General features: G+C 36.7%; 2 protein-coding genes and 1 long non-coding RNA gene across 4 annotated transcripts in view; 1 reads left to right on the plus strand and 2 right to left on the minus strand.

Annotated features, from left to right (window-relative positions):
- Nucleotides 1–1,288: 1,288 nt before the first annotated feature.
- Nucleotides 1,289–21,407, minus strand: part of mfsd14a2 (major facilitator superfamily domain containing 14A2) — a 35,226-nt gene continuing 15,107 nt past the window's right edge. The window contains exons 2-12 of one of the 2 annotated variants that reach the window (XM_082171907.1): nucleotides 15,514–15,603; nucleotides 11,666–11,728; nucleotides 11,176–11,303; nucleotides 8,268–8,382; nucleotides 7,834–8,052; nucleotides 6,689–6,802; nucleotides 5,756–5,827; nucleotides 4,689–4,801; nucleotides 4,199–4,296; nucleotides 3,353–3,519; nucleotides 1,289–3,267 (exon numbers count right to left, since the gene is read on the minus strand). In XM_082171907.1, the coding sequence (XP_082028033.1) occupies nucleotides 3,055–3,267; nucleotides 3,353–3,519; nucleotides 4,199–4,296; nucleotides 4,689–4,801; nucleotides 5,756–5,827; nucleotides 6,689–6,802; nucleotides 7,834–8,052; nucleotides 8,268–8,382; nucleotides 11,176–11,303; nucleotides 11,666–11,728; nucleotides 15,514–15,603 (1,392 nt within the window). In that variant the 3' untranslated portion in view covers nucleotides 1,289–3,054. Of the gene's footprint in view, nucleotides 3,268–3,352; nucleotides 3,520–4,198; nucleotides 4,297–4,688; nucleotides 4,802–5,755; nucleotides 5,828–6,688; nucleotides 6,803–7,833; nucleotides 8,053–8,267; nucleotides 8,383–11,175; nucleotides 11,304–11,665; nucleotides 11,729–15,513; nucleotides 15,610–21,407 lie in introns of both variants that reach the window. The other variant, XM_082171906.1, reaches the window with a different exon arrangement.
- Nucleotides 15,619–21,407, plus strand: part of LOC309500332 — an 18,221-nt gene continuing 12,432 nt past the window's right edge. Inside the window, exon 1 of the long non-coding RNA XR_014206550.1 lies at nucleotides 15,619–16,071. This is a non-coding gene — a long non-coding RNA (uncharacterized lncRNA). The remainder of the gene's footprint in view (nucleotides 16,072–21,407) is intronic.
- LOC309500975 (putative inhibitor of apoptosis) overlaps nucleotides 19,129–21,407 on the minus strand; it is a 4,297-nt gene continuing 2,018 nt past the window's right edge. The window contains exon 2 of the mRNA XM_082172822.1: nucleotides 19,129–20,797. Coding sequence (XP_082028948.1) covers nucleotides 19,147–20,712 — 1,566 coding nt within the window. The 5' untranslated portion in view covers nucleotides 20,713–20,797 and the 3' untranslated portion in view covers nucleotides 19,129–19,146. The remainder of the gene's footprint in view (nucleotides 20,798–21,407) is intronic.

Genomic DNA, 21,407 nt, shown 5'->3' on the forward strand with positions numbered 1-21,407 from the left:
ACACACACACACAGACAGACATGCACATACTATTACTTTTTTTAGGTATATACATAAACACGCAATACAGCCAAATTACTCCACGTCATTTATTTTTGTGGAAAGCCAGTGCAGGCCTGAGCGGCGGTCATATTTTGTACCGCGATGCGGTACATCTAGTTTTCTAAATGTCAATCATTTGTTAACAAACAAGTAGGCTAGCCTATTCATTACTTCAATTAGCTCTTTGTTTCTGCGTTATTACATTGTTTAAATTAATACAGTTTTAGCTAACTGTGACTTTGTATGTACATTTCTGAAATAGGCCTACTTAACAGACAGTTACCTCTAATATGGACTCATGCATTTTCTGTAAAGCTGCTTTGGAATGATCTGTAGCCTATTGTGAAAAGCGCTATACAAATAAACGTACATTGAATTGAAATCGTGAAATTTGTAAATTTGAAATCAAGCAATAATAAAAAAACAGTGGCCTACCAGTCATTGTACCATGTTGAAACATGTTGTCACTGACATGGAACTTAATAAAATTCTGTTTAGTTACCAAATGTTTTGACATTTGTTTTGTTTTTTTACATCCCTCCCAAATCCCCAAGTCCCAAAGTTGGCAGCCCTGCCTTATGATAATATTGTGGTTGTCGTGTAGTGACTATAAACGAACGGCCTCACGTCCAGTTTACAAAGACGCTGTAAGTGTTGGATAAGATGTTGCCCGCTGCTGCCCTCTAGTGGATTAACATTGCATTGTTTGTTTCAAAGCAATAAAGGCATGTCTTCAGAGAAATACGAGTTATCAAAAGAAGGCAGTAATCAGAGAAAAAACCCCTCTTCTCTAATAATAATAAAAAACTTTTAAATGGACATAAATTGGAGTTTTGTCATAACTTTAAAACATCCATAGACGAGTCAGTGTCAAACGAGTGCAAACACTAGCTTTTATTCTACTAGATTATAAAATTAGCATACTCTGAAAACTAAGGTCCTAATGAAATAAGTCGTAGCTATTATGACTCATTTCATTAGGACCTTAGTTTTCAGAGTATGCTAATTTAGTAATCTAGTTTAGTAAAACCCAGAGATCGGTGATCTGAATGCACTTGAGGTTTTCTCTGGAAAATCAAACGTTAATGTTGAGATTTCAAATATATTAGCCTAGCAAAAAATTGCACCATTTTGCTAAACTCTGAACAATGCTTGTCCTGAGACTTAAGAATATATAAGAAATATTTTTTTAATTTTAGCCGACAACATTACAAGAAAATCAAGAACTGAAGAAGAAAACAAAGACTTCAATATCAATAAACTTTTAATAAATAGTTTCTCATTAGTTCCTAATATTTACAGCCGGTTCACCATTCACATATACTGTTTCTATTCTTTTAGAGCACATTTTAGGCACAAATTAATTGGCTTTTTTTCTGAGGCAAACACCAGATTTCTTTGCATGTTAGTGGCTAGTGGAAAGGAGTTATTATGCAGGAACAGTAAAAAGGTGAGAATATGACAAAGAATACCATTCAAGTTTGGTCATACAGCTCAATGCAAAATGATGGAAAACTCCTTTAAATAACATTTACATGGTTTTCAATGCTGTAAGAGAACACAAATGGTCCAAAAGTTGGCTAAAAACAAGTTACAATGACTAAGCCTGTAGAACATACGTGGATTTGTCTTGAAAATAATTTTTTTAAAGTAACATAAAAATAAGAAAACCATACAAATACCAGAAAATGAAACGCACAAATTAATAAAAATGCACAAAGACAGAAAAAAAGTGGCACCTAAAACCAAACAAAACCCAGAGATCGGTTTTAAAAAAGTGATCTGAATGCACTTGAGGTTTTCTCTGGAAAATCAAACGTTAATGTTGAGATCTGATAAAAGTATTCAGAGTTTCTCACCAAATGGAATTCTGCCACAAAATTTGGGGTCTAAAATTACAATGGCGTGCCCAGAAAAGCTTAGCTCTAATAGAAACACCACGTTAAGAGTATAGTATTATACCACAGAACTTTGTAACCTTGTACACCCTACAGTAGCAGCATGTGTGATATTAGATTCACTGGATCTAGCGATGCTCATCCAATCACATTTAAGCTATTCCACCCACATCAGTGCTTGCGATAATATGAAAACTAGGTATGCGGTCAGTAAGCTTGTAACCCTGCTAGCCTGTTGTAACATGGCAGTGCTGACGTTCACAGGGAGTTCTGGTGGCGAAGCAGACGATAAACCAAAATCAAATATGCGCAGGCTCCGACAGGAGCGATACGTTTGACCCTTCTCAGAGTGTAGTCTTCATCTGGGTTTGGTAATTGTGATGAAAAGTCACTTAAAGGCAACTTTTACTCCCTCTGCAGGAATTCTGACACACCTCTTGTGAGAAAGGGAGAGGAAGTACAAACTATTTCATCTGATGTACAAGAACAGAACGTATAGTTTGAAGGAGCATGATACAACAGCAATGACTGTGTGAAATGACGCTGATGACCTTCTTTCGGACATTTCTTGGTTACATTTCCTTGAGGGTTCGGAAAGACGACACACTCTTCCCTAGAAGCGTCTTTTAATCTGTTAAGTACAAAACCAAGAAGAACCAGTAGAAAGCAGCACATCAAAAGTTAGCCTGTAACGTCACGATAGACACGTTCCCTGTTGTTACGGTTACCAGGTCTTTGGACGAGGAACATTTATACAATTGAAACTCTGAAAGAGAGGAGAAAAAACACACAAAAAATATGTAACAATAAAAATGAGGAAAACCTTCACCAAGTCCATATCAGCACACAACTGTCAGCTTGCATTTCCCTCCAGCCAAAATGTCCTTTGCTCCACTTTCTGTTCCTCAAGGCCAAGGTCAGCTCCCAGTTGGCCCAGTTACGCACTTGTAATATGCGCGCCAGTTCCCACAGCTCATTCTGCCTCCGAGCTGCAGGGGAACAAGAGTGATGTCATCTTCTGTAAAAAGGTGCACTGCTCATGTGCGCCTGGGCAGGTTGGGGTGGTGATTGTGAGGGGGTTTGGGGTCCGTGCCCGCCCCCCTCGTCAGTGGGGTTATACACTGCTGTCCTCCAGTAGAGGCTCCTTGCCCTCGCAGGGTCCGCCCTGCGAGCTGTGTAAGTGGCTCTGCGCGCCATTGTTGTGCTTCTTGTAGCTGCTGGGCCGCATGTTGGGACCATTGTGCTCTGGGATGAAGAGAGCAACCAGAAGGGACAGCAAAACCGAGCATGCTCCGAACAGGAAAGGAGGGCCTGGGATGATGGCACTCTGAAGGGGCATGATACACAGAGTTTTGTGGGTCCATGCATGTTATGTAATAGAGAGAGATTTCTCATGTCTTATCACCACTCACCTCATCTGTGGGGTTGGCCATGTTGGGTTTGGCGCCCTTCTCTGGGCTCTCTGCGGGGTCTATTTCACTGAGCTCCACGTGAAACAGGTAAAAGACAAAGCCATAGAGCGCAGGACCCAGACCGTTACATAGTCCTCGAATTCCTGTGATCATCCCCTGCACAACACCTGACAGAGACAAAGAGACATACTGAATGAGACTTTTTTTCCCAATCACATGTTGTCCCAATCACAATATTCCTGTTTTTACTGTAGTTTTGATCAAATAAATGCAGTCTTGAGCATAAGAGACTTCTTCCATAAATATTAAATAAATCTTACCGACCCCAAACATTCGAGCAGTTGTTTATGTATTTAAAATATTTTGTATTACTTTTAGTAGTGTATTATTTTACATTTATTTAAACAAAATAATATGTAATACAATATAACATAATATAATAATTTAATATACAATAATTTTACATAACATGAAAATAATTAATGAGTTTATTAGTATCGACCAAAATTCAGTTCATCCCTAAATCAAAAATGTAATAAGGTCAGACAGTCATTATCGGGTTAAAATAAATTGAAGGGGTTTGTTCTGCACAGGCCGATTATATATTATCCTGTTTTTTTTTTTACACGCTACCAAATACATAAATAGGCATGAAAAATCAACCAGTAAATATGATTATTTTTATGGAAGAAGAGACTAAATAGTGATACAGAAACATTAAACTAGCACATGAATGCAGTGAATGACCCATCAAAATTAAATATTCCATGAAATAACAATAAACAGTGACTTATAATTATTCTGTGGCTAAACTAAATGTTCTGTGTATGGCTGCACGTGTCTCACCTTGTTGGTCAGGGTCTGCGTTGCGGGACACTATGGCACTGATTGCCGGGAAGGTGATGCTGGACATGGCAGCAACAGCTCCAGCGGCCCACATCATCCTTAAGGGGAAAATAAACCATCAGACTCTCACACACACAGACTCTCAATCGGTTTCAGTTCACGTGCATGTGTAACTAGATTCAGGAACATGCACTGATCCAAAACACACACTGCAGAGGTCATGTTTGTTTGAGTTCTAGCCAAAAGACACGTGTAATGGGCATGATAAAATGTCACATAAGCAGGACATGCCATCTTGAATGAAATCCATTGATTTTCTTCATTTATCAACAACAACAAAAAATGTTACATAACAGTAACTAGCTGTGAAATATCTTGGTAAAGTGCTTTAAAGTAAAAAGTCCAATTACAAACTGTGACTTGAAATGTACCATGTCTAACTAAGAGTTTGCTGCCCTCTAGTGGGTTACTTTCTAGATGATAAACTCACCAGGGCTGGGAGCCAAAGCCATACCAGGCCAGCTGTAGGATCTGAAAGCCAAGGCCTAACAAGATAGTGTTCTTATTCCCTATGGAACGCATCAGGATTCCCAGGACAACCGTCTGCACAGAGACATAAATCATTACTTTGCAAATCTTCACTGGCTTCCCTTTACAATCTAGCACCCTAATGTAGGGGTGGGTGACTTAACAGTAGACATGATTAACCAGTAGAAATTTGTCAACTGGTAGAGATTTTGGACTATCGCCTCTATTGCGGTTATGCTCACGTGACGTTGCTGTGCTGCATGGTGACGAAAGCTTATAGCTTCCATGCATTAAGCATCGCGGTCTAAAAAAAAGTGATTTTAAACCGTTGAAACGCAATAAGCAGCAAAAGGGAACTCATTTCACTATATGTGCATGCTATCTGAGAGACACACGCACATGAAGCCGCTGCTCATAACACGCGTGAGCATGTCTCAAAATGCCCGTTTTTGCAAGTATCCTTGTAAACATTAATTTATTCCTTAAGTGAACATAAACAGTTGAGAAAGAAACGCATGTGTATATCAGTATATTGGAGCCGTGCATTTGGTCTTAAAGTGACAGCAGCCTAATAAACATGCTGACATTAATGTTAATCAAACAACAAAAGAGAAGATCTCTCAAAGCTCTTGACTGAATCACTTTAGAATAAATGTATATTTAATTTACACATTGAAGATATGCAGAGTTTTTTTTATACATTTGATTACTTTATACAATTTATGTAGGCTAGTATTTTTTTGTGATATTGAAATTGGTGACAATAATTAATTTCAATGGTCTCAAATTTTGATGATATAAAACCTTATGTAAAGCAAAAACAACTTTTTTTTTATGCGATGTATATTGTGTGTAATATTTTTGAGTAATTTTCCCTCAAAGATTTGGATTGTGGTCGTATCGCACACCCCTAGCCTGATGCACTCGCACAGTGAGCCGATTAGTATGAATGAACACATGCTGTGCTGCTCAGAGTCAGGCGCTACAAACTCACAATGGAAGGGGTGGGAAAAAATCCTGGAAACCAACCTGAGCCAAGATGGACAGGATTCCCACCACAGCAATAAAGGCAGCAACTGTTTCTGATGTAAATCCAATGACCTGGGAATTCAAAATTGGCAGTTTAAGAACATATTTCAATTAAGATTTTAATCATTCAATTCCAGAGCGTTTTTAGTTAGCGGCTGACAGACCAGTGAATCTAATCGCCTCAAACAGCGTTATTTTAGTATTATTTAGATACTGTTATAGCTATATTTGAAATAGCTTTCATTCTTATATTTTTACCAAAAGTTTTAATTTTAGCTTAATTTTTATTTTGTTATGCTTTTGGTTTTATTTTATTAAGTTAGTAATTTTAGTACTTACTAGTAACTAAAACATTTCAGTAAGTTGAAAATTTTGCATTTATATTTTTGTTTACATTTTTCATCTAATATTTTTTTTAAATAATATTAGTTACGATAACAACACTGGTGTGAAATAACCTTTTGATTTTATTAATATAAAACCCTTTAACATCAACAGCATACAGTGTCGTTCACGCTGTTTCCTTATTTAGACCTGCTTAATTTCCAGTAATTGTCAAACTGACAGTAGAAGAAAAGAAAGTGTTACATAATGATGTTTCTAAGCATTGTGTACATGCATCCACAAAACCAAACAAATCTCTGTTTTGAAATATGGGAAAAATGCCTTCCGCAAAACGGATGCCCTTTAACTACTGCAGAAGCTGAGTGAGTTAAACACCACATGACTATCTCAAGTTATTTCTAACTGTTTACTTGGAGGGTGAGGGAGCCTAGGTGAGGTATGACTCACAGATATGTGACTCATTTTTTGGGTATTTGCTTAAGCAACAACAAGGTTTGAGTGTTTACATAATTGCCAAAGCATATTCATGCAGTAGTAGCAACAACAGAGATCCACAGAGATAAACAGAGATAAAGGTGTGCACTGTACCTGTCTGAGATACAGGAAGAAACTGGAATACTGTCCAGCCTCAGGCAGGTAGGACAGGAAGACTGTGATGCAGATCAGGAGAACCGTGGAGTCCTGGCCCACCTTACGCAAGGACTGTGAACAAAAGAGTCCCAGAGAGAGCATGAGAAAGAGGGAGGAAGACACTGAGCGAGAATGAGTGGGCAGGAGCACAGCAGAATGATTCATTTAATAAGTGACAGACGACATCTTCGCCATTCTTCTTCAAATGCCTGCTCATGTTTTGTTTTTTTCCCCAAAATGGAATTCACAATGGTACTGATTTGAGGCAACAAGGCAAACAGAGCAGGAACATGCAAAACGACATTTTCGAAAAACGTTTTAGATTGGAAAATATAAAATATGTTATAATAGTAACAATAATAATAAAAGTTATATATATATATATATGTTTGTGGTCGTTTTTTTAAAGATTTTATTTAATGTTTTTAAAATAAGTCTAATGCTCACCAAGGCTCCATTTATTTGATCAAAAATACAGTAAAACAGTAATATTGTGAAATTATTAATTTTAAAATAACAATTTTCAATTTTTTATGTATTTTAAAACATTTCATTCCTGTGATGGTAAAGCTGAATTTTCAGCATCATTACTTGCCGGCTTACTCGTCTTCATTGTCACATGATCCTTCAGAAATCATTTTAATTTGATGATTTGGTGCTCAAGAAACATTTCTCATTATCATCACAGTTGAAAACAGTGGTACTGCTTACTATATTTGTGGAAACCATGATCATTTTTTTAGGATTCTTTGATGAATAAAATGTTCAAAAGAACAACATTTATTTGAAATAGAAATCTTTTGTAACATTAGAAATGACTTTGTCACTTTTTTGATACATTTAATGCATAGTTTTTTTTAAGTTTTACATATTACTGATCACAAACTTTTGAATGGCAGCGTATATGTGTTAAATAATTTATTAAAGCAACACAACAAAAAAATGAAACAACTAAAATTAAAACTAATTGATAAGTCAGTTATCTGACCAATTATCTCAACCCTAAAACTAGACCATCAATCAGGTACCAACAACCTTATCATGTGATAGACAAGGGTCATTGCATCCCCATGACTGTACTAGCATAGACATCAGTGACTCACTGCAAAGGGGTCTGCTTGCTCCCAGGAGATTGGGGCTCCCCAGGAGGCCGGTCTCATCTTCTCAGGCAGGGACTCGGGAACCGCTACCAGGATAAAACAGATGTCTAGCAGGGCAATGGCCGTGGCAAGGATCACCACCAATGTATCTCCATACGCCACTGACAGGTACGCACCGATCGCTGGGCTTGTCACCAGACTGGCTGCAAAAGTGGCCGACACCTGTGGGAAAAATCGAAATCAATCAGCTGTGTTGACTACAAGGAAAATGTTGCATTGACGCAATTAACACCTTAATGTAATTGCAGGGCCAAAAAGGAAACCACAGACGACTGTCAAAATAACAGGAAACCAATATCCGGCGTTGCTTTTGCACATCCAAAAGTTGGTTACAGCACAAGATAAAAAAAAATCATGAGTCATGTTCCTCTGCTCACCAGGCCATATGCTGTGCTCCTTTCATGCTCCTGGGTGATATCAGCCACATATGCAAAGATCACGGAGAAAGTGACCGCAAACACACCAGACATGGAGATCACCGCAAAGTACCACCTGTAGGATCAGACAACGAGAATGAGAAGAATACCAGAAAAAAAGATCTGATTAAGTCTAAATTTACACAGCTTGAAATGTTTAAAATTAAAAATTAAATTAGGATGATAATATGAACAAATCATATTGTTTGTCAATCAATCAATAAATCAATGACTGTGCCACCTTAGGGTTAAGCTAACAACAGTGTTCTTGTTAACGAAAACTGAAAATATTAAAAATCATTTCCATTAATTTAAATGAACCTGAAATAAAATAAAATTAGAAATGTTGCCTTAGAAACTAACTGAAATAAGCTGAAGTACTAAAATTACTCAAATAAAAAATAGAATACTTTAAATAAATATAAAAATAGTCTATTAAAAACCAGATCCTGCCTAGACACAAAAAAAAGGGCAAACACTTTTATTCAGTAGAATCATGTCGAACAATTTTACTTCTCAAAATGTTCCAAAAAATGAATAAAATAAAAATGTAATGTAAATAAAAAATAAATTAAAATAAATAAATAAAATGTAAATAAAAAATGTATTATAAAAAACATAATATATAAATATAAAAATATCTATAAATATAAAAAAATAAAAAAATAAATACATAAATAAATAAAAATACAAAAATAGCCCCCCGGGAGAAAATTTCGTACATTTTAAAGATAAATTAATTAATCTGGTGCACTTCGAGTCACTCGAATCTGTTGTTAAAAATAAATAATCCACCCGCCAACCACCCATATTCTTTGATTTAAATATCTGCATCTGATCATAACATTACAATGATAATATAGTAACATATCACACTGAAGTGGCTGATTTAAAATTAACATTTATTTAAATTAAAAGTTACATTTCCTTTATAGCCTAAACAGAGGCTTTACTCCCTTCAAACTTAAATGGTCAATGTTTCATTACATCACTGTTTGAAAACACTCTTATTGGAATCATTTTTGTACCTTTATAAAGGGCATTTCCCCCCTAATTTTATTAAATGTATGCTCTAAATTTCATTTCAAATTCTTACATTTTATCAATACATTCAATTAAAATAATAAGACACTAGGCTGTTACCAATCAAATTAAATAATTAACATTGAAAAATTATAACTGTATTAAATGAGATTATGAGATGGTTTTAAATATTTTTTTAATATTATCAACATTATAACTACGGATTGTTGAAAAGAATGATACTTTGAAACTAAACCGCCAGTAGGAGGCAGCAGGCGACCGTCTTAATGAGCGAGTCATTGAGTCATTCATTCAAACGATTCGTTCAAACGGCTGATTTATTCAGAATGAGGCGGTTTAATAATGGGTAATTGAATCTTTGACTCAAGCGATTCGTTCAAAACGCTGAATCATTCAGTAATAAATCATGGCTGAGTGTTCCTGTGAGATGTCAAAAACAGTCATTGCGTCTAAAATGTAAGTAACTTAATTTTAACTATTTGTTTATTGAACTGTTATGAAATTAAAGCTGCCGTCGGCAACATTTTTTTGATCATATTCAGTGTAATCGACACTATAATCCGACAGAACAACATAAATAAGGTGGTTTTAGAAAAAAACCCGAGCTTCTAACACCACCTGGAGCGTGTTATTTGTTTTGCAAAAATCCAGCGCTCCCGCTTCATCAGGTCCAATCAGCGCAGGGGGGTGTGAGATCTGACTGTCAATCACAGGTCGTGCACACGCCACAGATCCCCCCTCACTCGCGCACGTTAATATCACATGCACACGCCACGCCTGAAGTTCGCCTGGAGATTGCATGAAGCGTGATGGCGGAGAGAAAATCTACTAACAAGCTTCCAATTCCTCGGTTATTGCTATCTATGGCTAGATTAGCCAGGGCAGCCTACCTCCGAGTCCATGGTGTTGATAGATGCTGAAGAGACGGACGCGTTCACAGAAAATCAGGTACACACGCACAGTGACGCACTGACGAGCACGACCTCGATGGGAGGGTGCTCGCTGGTAGTGGGGAGGGGCATGAGAGTTGTAAACATTCAAAATTTTGGCTAATCGACCCAATCTGCCAGACTTGCCGACGGCAGCTTTAATATCTCGGTTTCAATCGTGATGGCATTGAGGAAAACAGCAATATCTGGTCGTGTGTAGCCTATATTTCTTAACTATAATTAATATGTTAAATAACTGCGCGAGCCTCAACAAGCACAACTTTGTTACCGTCCGTACATTGGTAGGCCTATATTATTATCAACTATAGGCTATCAATCGCCACTTACATTAAATGAAATAAAACAGAATCTTCCTCGTGTTTTCGGTGATTCCCTAGTTTTTTTTTAACTTTATTATATTTTATATCACTTTTCCCTTAAAAACAAAAACACACACACGTGTCCCGGACAAGCGTTAATGTCGAGTCCTGATATGTTTTCCTTGATTGGGTTTCCCTGAGGAGAATTACGTTGATGAAAACGAAAGTAAAAGAGTACGCAGGTTCATTGCGTTTTACCGTGATGAGAGTTTCGTGTCTTTATTAAACTCAACACATTATAATGATTTATCTGTCTTCCACCCTCGATTGAATTTTTATTACTTCGCGATACGGTTTGAGAATGGACACAAACGGAAACCGCAACAGAACCGTCACGGTGGAAAAAAAGTATATGAGCACGTGACTGTCTGTCCGAGTTTTGTCGAGAGGCGGAACGAAATTTAGCGGCCGCCTCATAATACTATATATATATATACATACATACTACACACACAGACACATTTAAATAATATATTGATTGTCTCAGTAGGCAACTGTTTCATGCAATAGGCTTACCATGGGCTGATCTTCATGAGAGGTATGGGCGCACAGGTGAAGAACACAGTGAGCAGCAGGAAGGACTTCCGGCCCCACACATCTGACAGAGCACCGATTAATGGAGCACTCAGGAAAGACAGCAGGCCCTGAGTGAATACAAAACCACATGACTTCCTTAAATGGCACATTTAATCTGAAAGTTAAAAAAAACAACTGCAACCAGAGCCTGACCGGATCTGACAAACTGTTTGGATCTTAAAATTTCACAGTAACATCCGGGTCCGGTTGGATTGCAGAATCTTGTTTATATCGGTGAGGTTGAAAATGGAAAATTCTGTACCCATTTCACCACATTCAAGGGCATCACTGTATGACCAGGGTTTATCATAAATAAACATGGCAACATAAGAGTAGCTAGCTCTAATCATGACTCTTATCTCTTGTCACATCAGAAAGGGAGAAGTGGAAAAGCATGAGTAAACGTGAATGGCTGGAATCAATGTCCTACCTTGACACCATGAATAAGTCCATTCATCAGGAATGTGTGCTGAGGGAATGTCTGATGTAACACCTGAAACAAAAAAACAGATTGACCATAAAATGTATGCTGTACATATATACAGATAATCTGTTGGGTACAGAATAACTAGGTTAATGATTCACTAGATTTACTCCATGGCAGAGCTCATCAAAGAAGTACTTCTACTGGCCGACACTTGGCAATAAGGATTGGGTGATACGTCAAATATATTTGCACTGATTTCATCGCATTCTTAAAATAAGCAACATCAAATGAACATCACAATGTTTTTAATGCACTTTTAAACTAATTTCAAGATTGTTCTATCTCTTGTGAGTATAGCAGACAGTGATGCGTGAATAGTCTCTTATTTAAACTTCAGATTTCATTTAATCAATAAAAAACATATATGAAGACCTCCGATGCAAAAGCCTTTAAAAGCCACCTCTGTCAAAAATGAGATAGGCCTAATAATATTGAGTGAATGCTCACCGCACATAGTATACGTTCATCTACGTCAATACTTTCACTTCAAACTCACTAAATCCCAGCCTCAGCCCATTCAGAAATACCAGTACTTGGGTACAAAACCTATACAAAGGAGCCTAATAACATTTTTAATGTTAAACAAAAACTTCAGACGGAATAGAGGCTTTTGCATCTGAAGTCTTCGTATATATATATTTTTTTTTATTTATTAATTACATAATCCATTATACAATCCATTCCCACATAAACTAGTGTCATTTGTTTTTGCTTAACCACCATGGTACAAAACATAGTGTTTTGAACGTGCAAAGAACTGAACAAGCCATAACATGGCAAGTACAAGGCAAGGCTGTATGCAAACACAAATGTTACTTGAGCATTCTGAGATTTGATCTGCTTTCTATTTAAGGCTGAACATAAGATCAGTCATTGCCGTTGAAGGCAGGTGCATACCTCTAACTGGAGCAATGATTCCCACGGCTTGATTAATCATTAAACACACTGTATCCAAGTGTCAATGTTTTACATAAGTGTACAAAAGAGATCTGTTCTCTTATGACTGGGAAACAAATAAATTCAAAGAAAGTCTTCAGTTCCAAGAGGTCAACATTAGATATAGGACTGAAGTCCAAGAGGCCATATGCCTTATTTTTACAGTGGCATGTTCATTTCTGATAAGCTAAAAAATAATTTTGCAAAACATTTCTTAGTTTTCTATAACTGCACAGCTAGGGCATATTTTAGAAAAGGGAAATTATACTGGTTATTGATCACTGTTTGCTATAAATAATTCCTTACATATTGTCCTGCAAAAATCATTCTGCTCATATGTAGGTTGGATTCATATAATGACATATAATAACAAAACCTGATACTGTTACTTCTTTATCAGTCACTGATATTCGTCATGGAAATGTAAACAGTCTAACAATCCCATAATGCACCTGTGAGAAACGTTCAACTAAATTGTGAAAAATAAGGAGCATGTTTACCAGAGCTGAGATCTTACAATCCAAAAAATTATCGACATTCAGAAAAGGGAATTTGTTTCTCCACTTTCACTTTTTTCTAATTTATTTAAGAAATGATGGGTAATACTCCTCTAATCACTAAATTCAGGCTATGCCCCACTTTAAACATGAGAATGAATGTTGTGAACAGAATGTTCCTACGCTCTGTTGAGAGATGAAAACAAAGCATGTGAACACATTTCACCTGCTGTGTTAATTTGAACACTCAGCTGAGCACTCAGATTTTAGGACACACTGAAGCAGAGCTCGATCGCACTGTCTGAAAGAGCAAAACTGTGCCACTAGCTGAGACGATAAGTCTTGTCAGTGCAGCGTTCATCTGGAAGGGTTTGTTAGGCTCATTAGTGCTTCAATATCAGCGGCTGCTAATCAAATAAAAGCCCAGAGCATAGAGCACTGAGGCGACTCTATGGCTCAACAGAACCAACTAAATGCAAATCCTCCTCCCACATTGGGAAATAAGGAAAATGAATAAGCAATTTATCCAGGACTATTTAAATTTCAGCCACTACCAAAAGTCTATAACATAGCCTCAAAAACTGACCACTAAAGAAAATACTTCTTTTACATTATAACAAACAATAAGAATAACCGTTTGAGTGAAAATGTCCACATTTTAATATTACATATAATAATCAATTTTAATAGTCACAAAATTTTGTTTTAAATATTTCAAAATCCTAAAACATTATTTCCCAGTTTAATTAAGCACACACAAAAAAAAAACCAGGTTTCAATTTGGTCTTTTTAAACTGTGGCCGATGATCGATATCAAGGCTCATACAATAAATCTATATTAGATTAGGGTCCGATTCTCACTATTAACAAACTACTAACTACTACTTTTGCCTCAAACTCCTAATTACTGCTTATCAATAGTAAGGTATTGGGTAGGATAAAGGGATGTAGAATATGGCCATGCAGAATAAGGCATTAATATGTGCTTTATAATTACTAATAAACAGCCAATATCCTAGTAATATGCATGCATATAAGCAATAGCATATAAGCATATAGACCCTAAACTAAAGTGTTACCATATATTGTGTTGACACTGATCAACAGTGTGAAATCAGACATCAAAGAATTACAATGTACAATAGAAATTATGCATAACTGTTTAGTACTTTTGTAATGTGCCATAGAAGTTACGGATACCATTTAAAAAAAAGTTAGTTAAGTCGTTATTTTAGGTAATTATTATTCTTTCATTGATCAATAAAGAGTACGGTTGTGTTCACAGCTCTGTTTTCTGTTCGACCATTTTACATTTTACAATGTTTAAATTCATTCTGCTGAACAAACGCAGAACAGACAGATGCCAATGCCAATATTTGCAGATACTGATATGGTAACAAATACACTGTACAGTACATCCCTAGAAACAAAGTAAACAAAGCTGGAAATATCTGATACCTGAATTTAATAGCAGTAAGCTGAACGGGTCAAAGTACCGTTCAAAATTTTGGGGTCAGTAAGATTAAATACTCTTATTCAGCAAGACTGCACTGCATTGATCAAAAGTGAGTAAAGACATTTATTATGTTACAAAAGATTTGCATTTCAAATAAATGCTGTTTTGCAGCATTTTAGTCAAATAAGAGACTTCTTTCATAAACATAAAAAAAATAAAAAATCTTAGACCCCAAACTTTTGAACAGACGTGTATATATGACCAAATATACAAATATATTCATATGTACTAAGCTTGGCCTGAGTGGACCATATTTTGGCTCTGACCTGCAGAAAGAGTTAAACCCAAAACTGCTTTCAACTCATGCATTATTCATCAAAAGGAAACAGCAATTCCACTTTGCATGCAGTGTAAATTTAAGGAAACCGTTACAGTGAGAGCCATGGATCATGTAGCATGCTGTGACTGTACTGGATACAGTGTCAACAACAGTATCATACTGGCCGGCTTAAAAACAACTGGCACTACGTTACAAAGTAAATCACAGGTTCGGCTTCATTTATAACCATTGTGGCCTGACAAACCCTCCAGTTAGCCTTCAGAATAAAAAGGTCATTTTTAGCATGACACTGTTTGATGTTGTTTTCATATCGCTTGGTCAATTATACTCAGCCAACACAATGCATCCCTCATCAACTAAAAGAGCATCATTCTGCCCTCTTCATTTGATCAGGATTCATTTATTCATAAATTTGTACGAGGCTTCTCGGATCTGGGCGATGGGAAATGTCACTCCTTGTTATGGATACAAAAGGAAGGGAGAATGAATGCAAACATTCATGGCTCGTAATTCTCTCTGATCTGAAACTGTGAATGAGGGCGATGAAGCAAAACTGGTTTACCGTAAGCATGGGAGTGGTGAGCAGTCCCCAGGCGAAGAACTCCAGGAAAATAACCACCACTGCATGGTAGACACTAGGCTCTCCAAACCCCTGTGGCTAAACAAGGAGGAGTTAGTGTTACTACAAACAAACAAAATACAGGAAGTAATGTAGAGGAACATGGATAAAACAGCAATAAGGAGAAAGATTGGAAAATGAGAGAAAACATGATACACATTACAGACCATAAGCATTTTTTTTTCATAACATATGCTTTATTACCATTAAATAAACAACAGCATAGTGTGCAATAACAGGGTCCAACAGGCATACAATGACAGACTTATTACTTCACATTTATTTGCTCTTTATCTGGTGTACTGCAAAAGCTTTCACTTTAACAAATATTAGATGGTTGCCTGGCCCTAAATCAACCCCTAAACAGCCAAAACTACCCTTATTGAAATTGTACAATTGAAAATCGGAAGTCACTTAATGGTCCGCAAGAAAGCCCGCACTAAATATGTTTAACAGCCTGTAGATTGAACACAATGCTACAGATCATTAGAAAGGGGAGTAGTTGATATGACGGACCACCTGTCAAAAAATGATTGATTGACAGGTGCCACGCCCCTTCCGGTGACAGGTCCCGCCCCTTCCGGTGACATGTCCCGCCCCTTCCGGTGTCCCGCCCCTTCCGGTGACAGGTGTCCCGCCCCTTTTGACTTTTGATTGACAGTTTGACAGCTAGTTTTGACTTTTGATTGACAGGTTGACAGTTAGTATGACTTTTGATCATGTTTTGACAGCTAGTTTTGACTTTTGATTGACAGTTTGACAGCTTTTGATCATGTTTTGACAGCTAGTTTTGACTTTTGATGTCTTTTGAAGTCTTTTGAAGGCTTTTGAAGCCTTTTGATATTGACAGAAAGTGTTATAACAATACGTGATGGTATCTGACAGCTAGTTTGATGCCTTTTGAACATGACAGTTAGTGTTTTTGAAGCCTTTTGATCGTTTGAAGACACTGTGATTAAATAATACGTCATGGCTATATGACAGCTAGTTTTAATTGTTTGAAGCCTTTTGAACATGACAGTTAGTGTGTGTTTTTGAAGTTGGTATCACACACACGATCCTCCCTACATATTCCTGAGCGTATCCGGGCTGTACTGTGAAACTGATAAGAAAAAACTGTGGAAGTTTATCTCACACAAATGTTGAAAAACCATTCAGTTCTTTTAAAAGAATATAAATGAAATGTTTATAAAGATCTTACTAAAATCTCACACCAAAAGTTTAAATAAAATGGAGTCATAAAAACAATTGCAATCAGTTAAATGTTTATAGAGTAAAAAAAAAAAAAAAAAAAAAAACAAAAAAACATACAGGTTATGAAACAATCAGTTAAATGTTTAGAGAGTTGAAGAAAAAACATACAGCTTATGAAACAACGCAATAAATGAAACGGGTTCACAAAAATAAAAAATCATCTCACATGTTTAGATAACTAAAGGGCCTCTTTACACCAGCGTTTGACCTGCGGAGCTTTCAAAAAGCACCAGCCAAAGGGTGTGTGTGTGTGTGTGTGTGTGTGTGTGTGTGTGTGTGTGTGTGTGTGTGTGTGTGTGTGTGTGTGTGTGTGTGTGTGTGTGTGTGTGTGTGTGTGTGTGTGTGTGTGTGTGTGTGTCAGAGAGTCACACAAATTCAGTGATCAGGATATCAGGTGCTGAGTTTATAAGTATAATCTTAAAAGTTTAAATGATATCTTTTAAAAATACAAGATTGTTTAAATGAAATCTTTAAAGTTTGAATAAATACACATCTTCTATTTATCTTTTAGAAGATTACTGTAATGATTTTGTTTAACGGTTATTAAACAATGTCTGTTCAAAAACTGTACTTAGTCGTCTTAAATCTCATTTATATGAAAAGATTTTGTCCGTGTGGAGTTTCAATTTTGATGGCTTTCCATAGCCATGATGATTTTTGTACCGTAACTGCATATTCGATCATGTACACCTAAACACGCTGATCTTTCTGAATTTATTTCAAAGTATAATCTTAAAAGTTTAAATGATATCTTTTAAAATTAAAAGACTGTTTAAATAAAATCTTTAAAGTTTGAATACATACGCATCTTCTATTTACCTTTTAGAAGATTACTGTGACCTAAAGTATTATTTTTACTAAACAATATCTGTTCAAAAACTTTAGATTGTTGAAAAACTGTACTTAGTCGTCTTAAATCTCATTTATATGAAAAGATTCAATCAGCTTTTTTTGTCCATGCAGGGGTTTCATTTTTTATGGTGGGGGCTTTTCATAGCCATAATGATTTTTGTACCGTAACTGCATATTCTATCCCGTACACCTGAACACGACCATCACAGAAACCTACATTTGTACATTTTCAAAAATGAAATAAATAAATACATAATTAAATATCATTTCTAAGCTGTATTGCACGCGCGCACACACACGGTTCTAAAAATGAACTAATCTCTATGTGCATCATGTCACAGCGTATGTAATGTTAGTCTGCTAACGCCTTTCCAGAGCCAAAGTTTTGTTCGTACTAAATTTATTTCAAAGCATAATCGTAAAAGTTTCAATATGATCTTTTAAAAATAAAAGATTGTTTTAGTTTGAAGTTTAAATTTCTTAACTTTCTTGCTTGAAAAAATCTTTAAAGTTTGAATACATTCATATCTTCTATTTATCTTTTAGAAGATTACTGTAATGATTTTGTTTAAATTGAACCTAAGGTATAATTGTTATTAAACAATGTCTGTTCAAAAACTTTAGATGGTTGAAAAACTGTACTTAGTCGTCTTAAATCTCATTTATATGTAAAGATTCAATCATAATTTTTTGTCCATGCGGGGTTTAAATTTTTATGGCTTTCCATAGCCATAATGATTTTTGTACCGTAACTGCATATTCTATCCCTTACACCTAAACACGACCATCACAGAAAACTACATTTTCAAAAATGAAATAAATAAATAATTAAATAAAATGTAAAAAAAAGTTTTAGCTAAATAAATATATAAATAAAAACACCTTACATTTCCAGAGAGGTGAAGTAGTTCTTTATGCAACGATAAAAAAACAATCCAAAAAGCAAATAGTTTAAGTTGTCAAACAAAACACCCCCAGATCCTTCAGAGATAAACTACAGTGTGAACTGAAGCTTCAGGATATAGGGTAACAGACCAGATGAGTCTCGGGGGACAATGTCACAGTAAATCTAGTCCGCGTTCCAGAGTACATCCAGAGTTTTATACTAAATTCATTTAAAAGCATAACCTTAAAAGTTTAAATTAGATATTTATATATGTCAATAAAAGTTTTATTAAAATCATATCTTCTATTTATCTTCTTAGAAGACTTATGTATTATTTTTACTAAACAGCGTCTGTTCAAAAACTTTAGATGGTTGAAAAAACTGTACTTAGGCGTCTTAGATCTTATTTATACAAAAATATTTCAAACAGTATTTTATCCATACAACATGTTGTCAAAGTTTGTCACAATGTTTTGTTGTTGCGTTATTTTTAAGAAATCCGAGGACTCTACGTTGCTCTTATTTAGACTAAGTTGTATCATCGAGTTAAATGTAAATTTGCAAATCCAAATGATAGGAAAACTTTATGATAGGAAAGTACGGACAGCGCCTTTGACCAAGCCTCTACATATGGGGCACTTGCGTAGAGAAGGCGCACATTCTTTGCACACAACTAGGTGACCACAGGGGATGAAGACAATGTTCACTTCCTTATCCATGCAAACTTTGCATGTGCGCTCCTCTTGAAGTCTTCTTAACTGTTCCTCCATAGGCAAGTCTGAAAGATCTTGACTCGGTGATGCAGCTTCATTTGTCTGGGCCATCAGTTCTCTCAGCAGGCAGACATCATTCTTCTTGATCCAGTTGCGGAAGACCTCTGCTGCTGCATTTCCTTTCGACAGGACTAACTCAATGAGCTGCCCTGTCTGCTGCTTGACTGTAGTGTAGTTACGAATAATGTCATACTCTTTCTGTGAGATGACGTTCTCCTCTAGAAGATGGTCCATTAAGCACTGCACACTTTTTATCCGCTGTGACACGGCAAGATGATGTTTCTTAAGAAAAGTAAGAAACTTACTTTCTCGCTCCTCCTCTCTCTTCTCATCTTCCGCACGTAGTAAATCAGACACCAATTCTTGAACGGTTTTGTAATTTTCTCCACTTGCGAGAATTTTGCTTTGAGCGGTTTGCTTCACCACAGGATTGTTCATCATCACTGCATCTTCTCCAGGACCCAGGTGTACAACAGCTGGATCAACAAATTCTCTTGAGTCGCTGTCTCCATTAGTCAATAGCTGTTCAAATAGTCTTGGAAATCTTGCTTGAATCTGATGAACAAACTCTTGGCCCTTTTCTTGCAACAGGTATTCACATCTTGGAAACCACTTAGCATGTTCTCTCCATGGATCATCACCAGACTCCCAACATCTGAGTCCACCATCACAACAAAAGCACTTCACGTCATCATTACGACCAACATAGTAAAAACCAGCCTTAGCCAATTGGTCTGGTCGAACAGTTATTCTTGAGGGCCAGTTGACAAATGTGAGCAACCTTTCTTCACACTGTTGCATTGCCGATCCATTGGAAAGGCCGCCACCAGATAAAGGTACATTATCTGCACGGTCACCTTGAACGAAGCGGCAGTTGGGGTAATGCCTCTGGTGCTCTGATGCTGCCCGATCTCCCGGTTCCCAGTTGCTAAGCTGGCCTCCACAACTGAAGCAAGCCACTCTGTCGCCCTGGCCAACGTAGTAGAAACCACTTTTGGCAAGCTCAGCTGGAGCTAATGTAGCAAGAGTCCAATTCTGAAAGGTGTCAAGGCGTTCCAGTTCCCGACGCATGCCAGGATTGTGACAAGTCGGAGGTCGCTGGTGAGACATATCCTCAACTCCACGGGAGGAAATGGGGCTGGAGAGGGCCAGGTTGCTGAATGCCGTGTTTAAGTAACCCACCTGCTCCTCCATTTGGCCTGAAAAAGATGCCGTGGTGGTTGATGTTACGGCTGTCGCAGGGTTGGAAAGCTGTAAGATGGCTACGTTGCGAAGCGGGGGAAAAGGCAGAGTGAGAGGACGACAGGAGGTTTGCGGTGGCGGGTAAAAATGTGACCACAGGGTGTGTCCACTCAAGCCCTTCTCTCTGCTGGACATCCCATGACTAGTGTCTAGTCGTCCATGACAGAACACATAATCTTATTAAACTTATTAAATACCCTCTATGATGCAGGAACCGATGCTAAAAACAAAATCAAACACCACAATTTCAAAAATTTAAAAATCACCACACAATTTCAGGTATTCACATCTTGGAAATGGTTGCCACCTCGGGAATACAGTAATTAAAATGCAGAAAACAAATATTTAAATATTTAAATATTTAATCTTTTAAATCATGTTTTTTTAAAAATTATTCTAAATATTATTATTATTATTATTATGTATACTATTATAATACTATTATTATGAGCTCAGACATTACCACAATAGTCATTTTTGTAATTTTTTTTATTTCAACATTATACTTTCGAGTATACATTGAAGTAGTGAAGAAAATGATAGACCGGCAGTACATAAAGTAAAACGACGTTTACAGATGGTCTAACCAGAATAGAAAATCTCTGCAGGCTATCATGTTTTGCTCTAGGGTATAGTTGACCAGACTTTCAACTAATTCACCAACGTCAGTTTTTGCATTTTTTGACACCAGTGACACGCAGAGATCTGTTACAAAAGTCCATATAGCGAGTATCTCGGTGATTTCGAATTCGTCACAACATTCACGCAACACATCCAGAACTTTTCTGAGGATTACGCCGTTCGGCTCTTTGCCGTTGAAAAACATGGGC

Source organism: Leuciscus leuciscus (genome assembly GCF_965113295.1).
Source record: "Leuciscus leuciscus genome assembly, chromosome: 6".
Taxonomy (NCBI): domain Eukaryota; kingdom Metazoa; phylum Chordata; class Actinopteri; order Cypriniformes; family Leuciscidae; genus Leuciscus; species Leuciscus leuciscus.